Here is a 14,238-nt window from a genome sequence, read left to right on the forward strand (position 1 = left end):
TTACTCCACTTCCCCATGCATTTGAACAGCCATTCTCAAGACAAACTTACAGTAGATTAAAATCCTGCATCTCTCAGACCCGCCTACTATGTCCTAATCAGTACAGGGAAGGGAAAACTGAGTCAACTCTCACATAGGGAATCCAAGGACTTAGGGACCAAGCGTGCAGGCTGAACTGCCTTAACATTCCCTCCTGAAGCAAATTAAAATGTTTTCTCTCTGTGATAGTTTCAATCTGAGAGAAAACACACCTGGGACAGAATTCAGAAACAACAGTGTTTTGAGAAGTACAGAAAGAGGAGTGAAACACATGGGATGATTACCTCTGTTTCAAGACACACAGTAACATGAAAATCAAAGTTACCAGGAAAAAAAGCAACAGCTTTAACTGTGTCAAGTGATAGGCAGATATAGCAAGATCATCTGCAGGAAAACTGACTTCAAACCGTAACTCCATTGCTCAGTGGTTAATCCAGGAGCTCTGCTGACAATTTAAACCTACACATACTTGGCCATCTTTTTTGCTCCTGTACCATTCAGGCCATCTATCACCCTAAGACAATGAGATTGTCTGAACAGAAGAAAGAATTCTATATGGGTATAGAATAGAAAATACAGAGTTCGTTCTTTTTCTTTCTGAAAAACTAACGAATTAAAATGTGTTTACAACTTAGCCTGTATGCTCACTCACACCTACAAAAAATGCTGATCTAAGCCACTTCCTTTTCAAAAGGAAGCACATCCTACAGGATGCTAATCCTTTATAACGTGCAGCTTTGTAATTCGTAACATTACAGAGGCACTAAAGAAAACTTCAGCAAGGAACCACGAATTTGAAATGTCAGATCCACCACACAGAGACCCATACAAAGGCATTAAGGTTTTGAAGAAATTAAAAAACACTTCTTACATGCAACATTTGTTGCTTGCAGACAGGCTAGAATTTTCTTGCAAAATTACTGAACGTGAAACACCATTGAAGCCACCCTGGAGTTCCAGGTGTAGATGGTCCAAAAGGTAACGCATGAACTCGTGGGCATCCTGTTGCTGGTATCCCCTTAAGAGAAAAGGAAACAACAGCAACAAAATCACCAAATAGACAGGTTGCTTTAGTGCTGACACACAGAGAGCACCAGGGTCACAGGAAAGAACCTTTGCTTGTTTAATAATACTGAGCAGACTTTAGAGAGAGACATACATATTTTGTACCAAAAAAGTTTTCCAGGTAGGCTTTGGAAAGGTACGGCGATGTCTAGACAAACGAAGCGATTCTGGTCCTTCGCACCTCACTCGCTCTCTGCGTGTCTCTTTTTGAGGATGGAGAAACATTTAAGAATATACATTTTAGATAGGAAGAGACCTTTTAGAAAATAACAGGGAGCAGCAGAGACATAACATTTGCTCACATATTCGGCTAACATAGCTGCCATGTTAATTGGCCTCACCAAACTCAGGCTGTGCTAGTAACATCCTAGGTCTCGCATACATGTTAATTAAAAGTACACAATGGCAACTGTAACTTCCCCTCACTCACACAAAGCATTTCTCCTTTTTCTTTGTTACTGATTATATTTGATTAGTACCTCCGCAGAATTGTTATGAATCCCATTCAGACAGCACACTATTCATCTCTATTTTAAAACTACTATAAATTAGGTCAATCTATTGAAATCTCACACCTGGTAAGATTCAAAAGACAGACACCACAAAATGTATTTGTTCATGTGGGATTCAGAGTCAGTATTTCTGCGCGGTTTTTCATTCAGCCACTGATCCCACTCACTTTGGCAGCTCCAGGTGTTTGCTTGCCTGTTTGTTCCCCTCCCCACCAAAGCCAGGAATTTAATCCTTGCGTTTGTTTTCCACAAGCGTCTTTCAGCAACAGTACAAAGTCTGAAACAATTAGGATGAAAGAGAGATTTCTTTCCTCTTCCAGGGCGAGATCCATAGCCACGCTCAGAACTGCACATCTCCCCTGCATAACCCACATGCCATTTGTTGGGAGAGGGAGGTAACGGTGGGGTACCCAGAGCATCTCTTGAGCATTTGGATTTGATAGGACAGGGCTCCAGTCTCAGATGTGTCATGCTATCAGCAGCAATGCTGCTCAAAGAGTCACCACTATTAGTTCACCACTAACAAACCTAATCGAAGGGAACAGAGAAGCCATCAGGGTAAAATATGCCTTTGAAGTTATTTAAGCTAAATCATTTATCAAATTTAACAAACAACTGCTGCTCATTTGCTGCAAGATATATACTGCTGAGATGAAGTAGGAAAGCACACAGAGTGAAACAGTGAAAGCTTTGGGCAACACTGACATAATTACGTGCAAGTCTTTGTAGGCCTAGTTACAAAAATCCCTACATAGTACAGCTGGCTTTCCCTCTTCCTCTTGTCCATTCTTTTAAGCTGTTTTATCACGCCTCCCCTGCCCCTTTTCCTCCTCGCTACTCCAGGGAAGTGTTGGCAATAACTGTCACATAGGAATGTCTGGGAAACAACAGCAGCGATGTTTTTTTATGCTACTGCTCAGGGGAGGGAAAATGTCCGTAAGACTTATGGCACAGTACCCAGAGTTGGAGACAACGGAGAACAGACTCGGTAAAACAGAAGTATGCAAGGTGAGGCTTACGTGCTTAGTGAAGAACACAGGTATGTCCTACAAAAGTATTGCTAGGAGGTAACAAAATAAAAATGAAATAAAGCCTTTTCATCTTCTAGAACTGCAGTAATGTTTTCTTCCAAACTAGCAGCTTTAAATCACTGAGTTTGTATGTAGATCTTAGAGCACCCTGAAAAACAGTGGCAGCACTACCTACCTTTTACAACAGAAAAACTGGCACACAGAAACACTGCTGTGCTTCAACAGGCCAGAGACCTGTACAGCCAAAAACAGGACTTACTCTCCCCAAGTTGCAAAATAATTATTATGAAACAAAGTAGTAAAACAGAACTCGACTTCAAAGCTGCATGTTAACTGCACACGGTCGGATAATTTTGAAGTTGCTGAGACAACATTGGATTTGCTTAGTTTACTGAATACAGCTATCTTCAATTCAATAAACATATAAGCAATCACAATAAACAGCTGAAGATGATAAAAGAGCTCTGAAGTATATGGCACGCTTGCCCTGCAACAAATTTGATGAAATAACCTTTGGAATCATTCCACACTGTTGGTTGTGCTTGTGTTTATACTTGTGTTTATACTTGCATACTTAATTATAGATTAAAAATTCTTTGGATTTGTTAAAAAGCAAAGGTATAGATACGGATCTTTAAAAGAACATGATGCTACGGACAATGCACTGTTTAAAATAAACTATGATCTTAAAGCCCTTCAGCAAAAAGCACAGTTTCTCTGATAGTCAGCTTGCGTAATAAAACTGATCTCCATCCACCTGAAGCAAGTCATTTCAAGCCCACCTCTCACATTCCTTTTCCTACTGGCAACAAGATAGGATATAAACAGGAACACTTACTAGGAAAATAGAGCGTACTATCTATACAGCAGTAAATCAGCAAAATACAGGTCTTGCAACTCAGCATGAGGCTACAGAACTATCTCAGCATGCAGCAGAATGACAGCAGCAGACTTCATCCAGCAGTCAAGGAGCAGGACTTCCACAGCAGCACTAGAGCCCAGAGGCACTCCAGTTGTGCTTATAGTAACAATAAATGATATTCTCTACTCCCCATATGCAATATGAGACAGAGGGCCATGGAGAGCATCAGCAGCAGTTTCTCCTACAACCTTCTGTAAGAAGAACAGCACTTGCAGTCCTTGGAAGCAGGCATGACATGCCTTTAACAACTGAAATCTCTTCGGGCTAAACCAATTAAACCACGCTTCCAACCACGTTTCCTCCCCCTGCCCCACGACTTCAGGCTTCATAAGCAGAAGCCAAAGTGGCTGGTTTGCTGTTAACATGGTATCGGCTCTGGCTTTCTTTCACGTGTACGTCCATCCACCTTCTCCCAATCTCACAAGAAGCGCACAAGGCAGAACTAGAACTGGAGCATCATTAGCTTTTACAAGGTACAATTAAGCACTGAACAAATTCAAATTCTCTCCCTGCATCATGTGGGAGCAGGGCTCTACTGAGCAGCTGGCTCTGCTCTCCATGTGATTTAATGAGTTCTCTTACCAATTAACCATGGACATGCTCCCAGCTAACTGGGAATAAAAAGGGACGGGGGAGAACCCCAACAAACAGCACTTTTTCTTTTAAAAGCTGTGATAGAATCCACAGTGCTGAAAATTTGCTTGAGGAACTTTAATGAACTGGTTTCTCACTTAGTCTAACAAGAATTATAGTGAAGACTGTAATACGGAAACTGGTCAAGGACATTATGGATGATGTTCATTTGCCTAGAATGTTTTGGTCGCTGCTCGCAACTACTGGTATTAAACTTCCTTGATTCTCATAAGCCAAGTGAAACATATTTGGCAGTATGAAGAATAAACAGGTTTGTGTTATTTGGGTTAGTCGTTGAGCAGATGTGTTCACAGCATCTTTTCAGCACTGCTGGAGATGTAACAGATATTAGAACATCTTTACTACCTGAGAACACGGAGCAACTTACCTTCATCACAATATATCCTAACAGGTTTCAGTGCTCCTTTGAAAGAGGTTCAGGGGCCGGGACAGGGAGACCTTGGAGAGGAACGATACTTCGATTTACTTGGGTAACCTTCTTTTTCCCTTTCTTTTTATCGTCTTTTTTGTCAGTATGGGCACAAAACGCCTATTATGCACAAGATTTTTTTCTTATAGCCCTTATTTCATGTCCAGCTGGTGACGACAGTATTTTGAGAGAATCAAGGAAGTTTCAGCCAGTATGTTTGCATTCAGGCCTGTAGGTGCTGTACCTTTTTTTAATCTGACTACATCACTTTCTTACTGCAGCCAAGCTTGGCTTCTGTCAACACCGTGCACTTGGCACTTACCTACCACTCATTATCTTGATCCTTCTGCTCTTTGGAGCACTGGCTCAAAGGTAAAACTACTACTATTTTAGTATTTGAGATGTTTGTCCTCTCGAACACTGGTACACGTAGCATGTGGTAGAAGGGCGGGGGGGGGAAAAAAAGCACTACCAATGAACACAAAACTGTCTATCAAAGTGAAAATCCTTTTCAAAACATGTTTGTGGGCATATGGGAAAGCTGCATAGAGTGCATCCCGCAGATTCAGCAAATAATACAAGGTCGCAATCAAGAATATTGTTCTTATTTTACAAAACTTACCTAAAATTTGGCATGATTTTCCAAACAACGTAAAATAAAGACTCTGGACTAAATGCAGTTTGGCTTCCTTGCCACAAAGCACAGAGTGTCTTTCTGAATTCTTCCACCAATGAACTGGAAAGAAAGTAAAAGCTGGTGATTAATATGGGTTTGTGTTATAACCCTTATAGGTTTACTAGCTCAGTGGTACCAATATCAGACGTTACTTTGGTAATGATTGGGTAAATATCCTTTCCAGTACTTCAAAGAAACAGGCTAGGAAAAGTGCATTTCAGATGTTGACGACTCACCTGCAAATCTATCCACCTTTTGCCATTTTACTGTAGACTCTGCTAACATCTTAACACTTGCTCAAACAAGCTACAGATTGTGAATCACTTACTCTGATTTTTTTTTTTTTTTGGTAGTATGTTCACTTGCAGACACATCCCCATGACTGTAGTTTAGCTGGAGTTAAGTGACGTAATGTCTGAAGTGCATATAACTAGCACTTCTTAACCTTACTTTCAATGCAGTTACACTCCAGTGCTTTCTGATGTATCTGACTGCTTCCCCCTGCAGCACCAGACCTATATAAGCAAACTGCAAGTGATACAAGTTTCTTTTTTTGTACAGCCAACTATTTTTCTATGACTCCGTCCCCCCACGAATCATTCTTCTACGATTCTGCAACACTGAAAGCGTATAGCAGCTCTACTACCCAAGCATTTGCTGTGTTTCGTGAAGTTCAGTGCTAACAAGGAACATGCAGCTTACACATTGTTATCCCCTTGGCTCCTGGTATGGTAAGTTCGCCTGCCTGCCGTCTTCCCATTCCTCAGCTCCACAGCAGGCAACTCTTTGAAGTAACAGCAAAACTGTTGAATGTTACTACGGAAAAAGGAAAAATGAATGAAATCCTTAAAGAGCAGAGAATAAAGCGAATATTAGGTATTCTGGAGCCTGTTCTTTGAAATGCATAAACACAACTTCATGCAGTGATAGAGGATGGCAATCACGAACAGTTCAAGATACAAGAAATACTGTAGCAAATACTCATCTTCTGTAAACGACTGAGCAGATCTGTAAATATCATCACCATCCCAACTACCTGAAATAATTAGCTTTTCGGCTCTGCCTTGACTAAGAGATACCATGACAGACTGAGGTATCAGAAGGCATTCCCTAACAAACCAGACTGCATCTGCTGAGGAGGTTAACTCCACGCCTACCGCCACCTATCAATGCTAACCTCTGCTACCACAGTCCCAGTAACGGAACAGAAGCAGCATGTGCCTCAACTCCTGCCAGTGAACCCTGAATGACGGAAAAGAAAATGGAAACCGATTAGTCCTGCTATAGCCCGACTCAGTAGTCTCCCAGTGAAGCAGGCAAATTCAGAAACGCAAAAGGACAATTAGAGAGCAGCGGTGGTCTTGGCAGCAATGAAATGAAGCTTAACATCTCAGCACTGCAGAAACTGTTCTACCCACTCCCACGAGACCCCATCCCTCAAAGCGCTGTCTCTGCTTTCACAGCAACCATAAGCATCAACATGTTTCGACAGCCTTGGCAATGAAAGGGCAGTCTCCTTGTCTGCTGAGGACACGGCAGGCTTCCTCTGGAACCCTGCATCACAGGAAGTCCCTCGCACTGCGAAACACAACTTTACGGTACCTGCGCACACCCGTTCCTGCAAATCCAGGTACACTTTCGTACAGTGGTAACTTGCCAAATTCACTTGCCTAATGCTACAGCACACAACCACTGTCACAGAGGTGTGGGGAAAGCTTCAGAGGTACCTGAGCGACTGAAGGATCGCATTCATGAAACACGTATTCCCCAGGTTCCGAAGGCCTGTGGCACAAAGGGCAGTGGTGCTTCCCTGGAAATGAGAACGGTTAAGTTAAAGAAAGACTTATCATTGCTCCCCCACTTTCTCCCCGCAGAGCTGCTACTGTTATATCAGCATAGATTTAAACAATAATAAACTACGCTGTTTGAAAAGTGCAGTTTCAAAGCCAAAGCAACCACCTCACCAGCTCAAACTGCCTTGAAGCTCCATCTTGACATGAAACCTGTTTCTTACTCCTTCCTGTCAACAGAAAACTATACTACATCTTTTCCTGTGCAAATAAATCTAGAATAGGACAACATGGAGTTAATCACAGGCTTTTACTGCAAAGTATTTGCGTGTATGTATGTTAAACAGTCACACTCCAAAAATGCTGAGTGAGAACTGGACAGCAATTTCCCTAAAGTGCCTTTGAAAAAATAAAAATACCAATCCTTATCCATCTAGTCCCATGTCTAATATGCACAGTGTGGCAGCCTGCAGCTCGTTTTTAAAGTCACCAGCACTAGCCTGCTCTCTTGGTGGGGTTTTGTGGTGGCCAAGAAGGTTTTTGAAAGACAGACAACAGCATGTATTTGGGAAAGACACAGTCAAGTTAGACTGCGCAAAGAAAAAGCGATGTGTTGAATGAAGAGAAGCAAAATATACACCATTTACAGTCTAGGAGTTTCAACAGGTTAGAGCAATGTTACCCACAAATGAGCTTGCTTTTCACCAAATAATCTTCAGGGTGGGCTGGGAGGAGAGGGAAGAGAAATGCGGACAGTGTTGCATTTATGATTTCTAGAATCCGCAACACTTGGACACATTCCATTGTCTACAAAATATCATATTGGAAGTTCATCAAATTTTGGGGCATTCTTCATTGTTCTAACAGAATTTAAAAGCTAGGCTTCCAGTAGTAGTATCTCCAAATGAACATATTACTTGACACCAAAGACTGCATGCAAATCCAGGTTACCAAATACGTATTCAAAGTGTTCCAATAAAACTTTTTTCCTCCCCAAATCTACTACAAACATCATCTCTGGTGAAGAACTGATGACAGCAGGATATTTGTGTGTAAGTTGTTAAAAAACAAAGAAAAAGTATTATTTACATAAGCAATTTACCAATTCAGTAAGAATTGTTGAGAGACACGTGTTTTCCAATAAAGGAAGAAAACTTTTAAGTACAAACAACACAGTGCCCTTAGCATATTCTTTTCTCACTCTTCCCAAGGGGAGACAGCACGGTATTAATGCAAACAGTAGTGCCTTGTCTCTTCTAGATAAGGATCCAATGTGCCAACAATAAAAAGATCATCTCTTGCCACAGGCAATATTCAAGTATTAAATAAAACTGAGTAAACAGCATTAAGTTCATGCTTTCTAATTCTGCCTTCTCCATATCTAAATGTTGCCTAGAATTGTCCTTCTGGTTTTTACTGGCTTTGAGTTTTTCCAGACAATGATGCTGTGTGTTGCCATAGCAAAAAAACCCCACTATTTCTCCCAGGCTTCCTCAATCGCTCCAAGATTGGGACAGTACAGGAAGCATACACAGCACATTCAGAGGACCCTAAATGGACTGTAGGTAGTGCATTTTTAAAGTAACTAACACCCCACCCTCTTATTTCCATTCATACTCCGCTCAAGAACTTCTGCTCTTTGTAATCAGGTAATTGTTCCTCATAGCTGAAGACAGCTATTACTTCAGCTCCCCTTGACTACATCGCTGTCCTGCAGCCCCAAGGGCCGAGGAGGAACAGCTCTGCTCTGCCACTCCTTTTGGCCAAGGGTGAAAATGAAGCAGTTGCATACAGCTGGGGCAGTATCTCCCCTCTCCCTCTCTAAAATCTGGGAGAAATTACGAAGATTAGAAACTCCCTCAACCCAAACTGTGGAAAAAACAGACATTTGGTTTGGGGCATTCTTTGTCTGGAAGGAACTATGCGGCCCTTCAGCTATCCAGCAAGGGCTGGATCGTCCTCTCCTGGGTGCTATTCTGCAGATGTGAAGTTAAAGTAGCAGGAAGATGAGAGATGAGAGTGAGAACAGCTTTCAGAATAGTCCACAGTTCCTTTTCAAAGCAAGTTTCACTAAGCTCTTTTAAATATTTGTTAAAATATTTTACTTTTTCCTAACAATTACTCTTATCCTCCTAGAAAAAGACAGTGCACCTTCTTCTTTGCCTTCTGCACTGTAAAACAAAACCAAAAACACACGAACAAACAAAAAAAAGACAAAAACCCCCCGTCTGCTCAGAAAAGTCTTCTGTCTAGCCCTGTTTTAATCCCAATAGGTACCAGCTCCTTCCGATTTTGCTAACCCCACCAAGCTCAAACTGCCCTGAAGCTCCATCTTGACGTGAAACCCTTCTTAAGCACAGGGAAGCTCAAAGTCTAGGTCAACAGAAATGCAGCAGAAGATCAAACATTCTTTCGTGAGAAGGGGCTCTTCTAGGTGTGTGGTCAGGAGATGAGAAAGACAAAGTGCACCAAGCAGAATTTGGGTAACTGACTGTACGTATTTCAAGTCTAGGCCAACTATAAGCCTCAACAGGTTTAGAACAGCCCCTTGAACTCACTGTACCGGATCCGTTGTACTTACATTTACTTTTAATAACTTGCTGTTCAGAGATGAGTTTTCCAATAGTTTTCTTTTCCTATGTCTGTCTGATGTAAAGGCTGAACTGTTGGAAAGTCATTAAACGAGGTTACTTACTATAAAAACAAAATATTGTGTGAAATGGACAACAGATAATCATCCTAATGTTTAACACAGTGATTACATCTGCCATCAGTTGTCATTAAGACAGCAAAGAGCTTCCTGATTGCAACATACGCTTTTCATAGTCTTAAAATAGACTGCATCTCCCTCAGAGTACAGACGCACATCCTATTTTCAACACTAACGTCCGAGTTAACTGCATTAAGGTATGCATGCTACAGTATGCGCCCTGAAGAGTGGCCTTATTAGCATGCTACTTTTCATCTAAAATATTGATCTTTTTCCTTAATCAAAGGAATACTCAATACAGAATTTTCCATAAAATACTTCTGTCAGAAGAATCATCTAAGCCTATAGAAAGACAAGTTCAACAAATCAGGACAAAGTAAAGTCACCAAAAATCAAAAATATCTCGAGTGCTAGCACTTATGTATTATAGCTGACTTCTCTTACTTAAATAAAAATACATGAGGTTATAACATTTGTGTAATACTAACACAAAGTTACATGAACAATTAGTTATTCTTTTCCACATCACTGGAAATTACTGGCCCCTCAATTCTACCACTTTATGACTTCTCTCCAATAGCAAAATCATAACTGTTCCAGATTTTAGGGTGGGGTTTTTTGGTTGGGGGTTTTTTTTTCATTTTTTTTAATTTAAAAGCCCTCCAAACATTCAAAAACTGTCATTACACACAACGGAAGCCACCACGGTATCATTTACCTCCCAAAGAGTTAGATCTCCTGGACGTTTCCGAAATACTAATGTGCACTTCTCATTACGCTTAAACATCTTTACATCTCATTACATACCTGAGAAGCCCATCAAAAAGAGAATGGAAAATAATGAAAATGTTAATATTACCTACAGAGTGAGTGACACACTTAACTTGGGGAGGATCCAGAGACTTCAAAAAATCACAGCAATTTCTTCGCAGGAGTCCTATTTGAACTCTGGGGCATTCAAATGTACTCAGAAGCACTGTATGCACACGTACTTCTACTTAGTGTTATATAAGATTTCCAAGCAAACTGTGAAAAGACCCTTTGCTATCTAGCACTGGCCACAGCATCTGCACCACAAAGATCGTAATATCTACTTTTCAGTGGAACAGCACCAGATAAAGGCACAGGAAAAACATGTCTCTTCTGGACAATTCCAAGTTCATAAGCCTTCTTAATCTTCTTGTTTGGAAACCAAACTATGCAACTAATACGAAGACTACTTCCACCTGCATTTTCGCTTCAATTTCTCTGCCTCAGAAACTTATTCTGGTTTTGACAAAACTATGATTCTGTTCTGGAAACTCTCTCCCATTTATATGGAAAAAGACAGTAATTATTGGCTAGGTAGCAAGAAAGTTAATCGATATCTAAACTGTATCACCATACGCTGCTTCTACAAGATTCACTGTATAAGAAACAAAACATACGAGCTCAGTCAAATCCATTCATTCTGCACCTCTGCTTCTCAGTGATGAAAAGGGTATTTAAACATACACAGTATCACACACACAGAAGGACCAAAATATATATATTAAATATGTATATACATATAAAACAGAAATACCACTTAAATGATGCAATATTACAAGTCCACCCAACGCAGTCTGGATGTAAACAAACTACTTACTTTTCCAAGTTCTGTAGGTGCTCTCTGACCTTCTGTACCAGGCCCAGCTTGGTATCATTGACTACAAAATCATCACAGCGGTAACTGCAAGAAAAACATTTATCAGAATGTGCAAAGGATTTCAATTAAGTACTCCAAAACAGTCATAGAAGCCTACATGCAGGAAGCACTGAAGTGATTCAGCGGAAGATTACGAGGGGAACAGGGGAGCACAACACCTACATACTGAGCTTGGTTCCCCCTCCAAACACTACCCTATAGCAAGAGAAGGTACAGGCACTATCTTATTACATGTTTTTTCTTCTAGCTCAGTTTTTTATTAGAAATCAGAAGCATGATGTACTGCTTGTCCCAATGCAGAATTCCAGTTCAACAAAAATTCAAACGTACAGTGTAACCAAAAGCAGCATTAGTAAACCATCCATAAAAGATTTATCAGAAAAGATCAACTGACATCAGGTAAAGAGAATGCAAAGTTTTTATTAATGTATAGTATAAATCAATTTATTTTAGTACTGTAAAGCTATCATTAAAACCTGAGGTGCTGAACAGATACACACACAATGTAAAAGTTTCTGCTACGGCAAAAAGACCAGGGAAGATGAACTACGAGATTACGTGACTTGTCCAAAGTCACACCAGAAGTCTGTGGCAACTTGCACCTTGTGCTTTAACCACAAATATCACTCAATCTTTCATAGTTTTTATATGTACAGAAACTCTTATAACACTTAAGCTAGTATTTTGAGCTTTTTGAGGGTAAGTGTGCAAAAGGAAGTAACTGAGCTGAAAAAGAGAGAGAAGCTGATCCCCCCCACTGCCTCAAAGCAAATGTAAAGTGAAGCCAAAGCAAAATGGCCTCTCAGCAGAAGCAAGGGTTACAAAAGTCTACAATCCTATAATGTTCTACAAAGATCTCACATTTCCCAAGAAGCAGAGATGTTCATTATAATTTAATATTCAAACTGTGGGCTTGTAACGCCTCATATAGTGCACAAAGGCAACGGTTACAGACCATTTCTGAAGGGGGGGAGGAGCGTCTTTTAGGGAATGCTGAAAAAACCTCACACCTTATTTCACTATTTTCCTGAGTACATGTAAATCCACAGCGCACACACACAGAAACTAAAGGAGAGAGTAGCAAAGAAAACTGTCACAAGGAGAACAGTGTTGCAAGATGGCATTAACTTCTGCTGCTTTGCTGTGCTTTAAATCCCTTGCATTGCTTGCCCTCATGAAAAGAGGGAATAGAGGTCCCAGAGTGATGTGGACCCTCTCATCCATGCTCTTTCTTCCATTTGTGAAGGAAAGACAATGCCTGTATACAGGGGTGAGGTAGTAGAAAGGGGAGGGGATGGAAGGACAAAAATCCCTTAAAACCAAGAAACAGAAATGCTGCAGTCAGTAAGGAAGCCCAGCCCTGCAGAATCCGTACCTACAGGTCAGTAAACCAAGAATTCTGTGCAGCCTCCTCGAGTCTCTCTCAAAGGAGGCAGTCAGCGGAGCAGCAGCCTTATTGCTGTGCACAGGAGCTGCAGACGACATTTCACAGTACTCTTGCAGGGTTAGCCAAGAGTAGCTCAAGAACTAGATAACCTGTATTCTGGCATGAGAAACAGGAAGGTAAGAAAAGACTTAACACCACTTGCACCAGCTCTTTTGAGAGCACTGCAACAAAAAGGGAGCAGAGACTTGTCACAACTTCCCTTCCCCCACATCCCACAAAGGGAACTCGGCTCTGAGCAGTGTTTGTCAGCCCTGTGCTGACATTTGAAGCATCAAATTGCAACTTCAAATTCTGGCAGGCAACTGAACACTTCCTGTGAAGAAAATTAACTTACTTTGGATATGTTTAATATCAGAACCGTAGCTATTTCTCTCCTGTCCCTTTGGCACAGGACTGACTCAAATGCGAAATACATCCTCATCATCTCAGGTTACTCCTCTGCTGGAGCAGATCCGTGCTTCATAAGCTAATGAAGCTATCGACTTCAGGCACAACTGGAATTTACAACATTCTTTGTTGCATAAATCTGCGATGTAGTTCAAAGGCAACAGTATTGCTAGTGTTAATTCAAACACTGAATTCTTGAAGAGACTACAGAGTTGAGAAAGTAAAGCCCTTGCCACCAAAAGGAGTCTGTAAGATCAGTCTGTCCAGGACGTCTGTTGATTTTTGCCTCTGAGAAGAGAAATTAATACGACTGTCAAGATTTCCAAACACTGAACACAGCAGTTATGGATACTTATGCAAGATCTATAAACTATTAAGATAGCTATTGCCAGCTATTTTTTTTTTTTTTTTTAAAGATTACCACAGACCTAGTTAGTTTGGGAGGGGGAAGAAGCCTGTAAAGGTGCTTATTTTTCAGCCATGTTTTAAGTAGTCCTATTCAGCTTTATCAGCCACCTACAATTACCTAATGAAGTGTTCCCGCATTTGTCACTCTCACAGGACACCACACCTCAAGGACAACCATTAGAGCAAACTACCCAGGCCAGCTCTGCTGAGAGGTAAATATGGTGCAGGTGGATACAATGCAGTCCGACTCCTCCTTAATACCAAGCGTGTCCACACCCCCAGGTATACTAGCACAATTGCACTGCTACTCTAGTTGTGCAGCTACTAACAGTTAAAAATGGGGAATGAAAGCAGACGCAAGCTCACTGAAAGCCTCTAAGCCAATTTATCGCTGAAAGATGATTTAATACTTGTTAAGATTGTGTTAACCTTATCTTTAGTCTGATCTCACATACCATTTACGTCTTTACATAAAATTACAAGTTAGCACTTTCCCCAAGA

General features: G+C 40.9%; 1 protein-coding gene across 3 annotated transcripts in view; it reads right to left on the minus strand.

The window, feature by feature from the left end:
* Positions 1-14,238, minus strand: part of USP3 (ubiquitin specific peptidase 3) — a 57,136-nt gene that overhangs the window by 7,350 nt on the left and 35,548 nt on the right. For all 3 annotated transcript variants that reach the window (XM_050903335.1, XM_050903336.1, XM_050903334.1), the window contains 6 exons: positions 11,436-11,519; positions 9,680-9,761; positions 7,036-7,118; positions 6,011-6,124; positions 5,255-5,368; positions 911-1,057 (listed from right to left, as the gene is read on the minus strand). In XM_050903335.1, coding sequence (XP_050759292.1) covers positions 911-1,057; positions 5,255-5,368; positions 6,011-6,124; positions 7,036-7,118; positions 9,680-9,761; positions 11,436-11,519 — 624 coding nt within the window. The remainder of the gene's footprint in view (positions 1-910; positions 1,058-5,254; positions 5,369-6,010; positions 6,125-7,035; positions 7,119-9,679; positions 9,762-11,435; positions 11,520-14,238) is intronic.

This window comes from Gymnogyps californianus, chromosome 11 (genome assembly GCF_018139145.2).
Source record: "Gymnogyps californianus isolate 813 chromosome 11, ASM1813914v2, whole genome shotgun sequence".
NCBI classification, from domain to species: domain Eukaryota; kingdom Metazoa; phylum Chordata; class Aves; order Accipitriformes; family Cathartidae; genus Gymnogyps; species Gymnogyps californianus.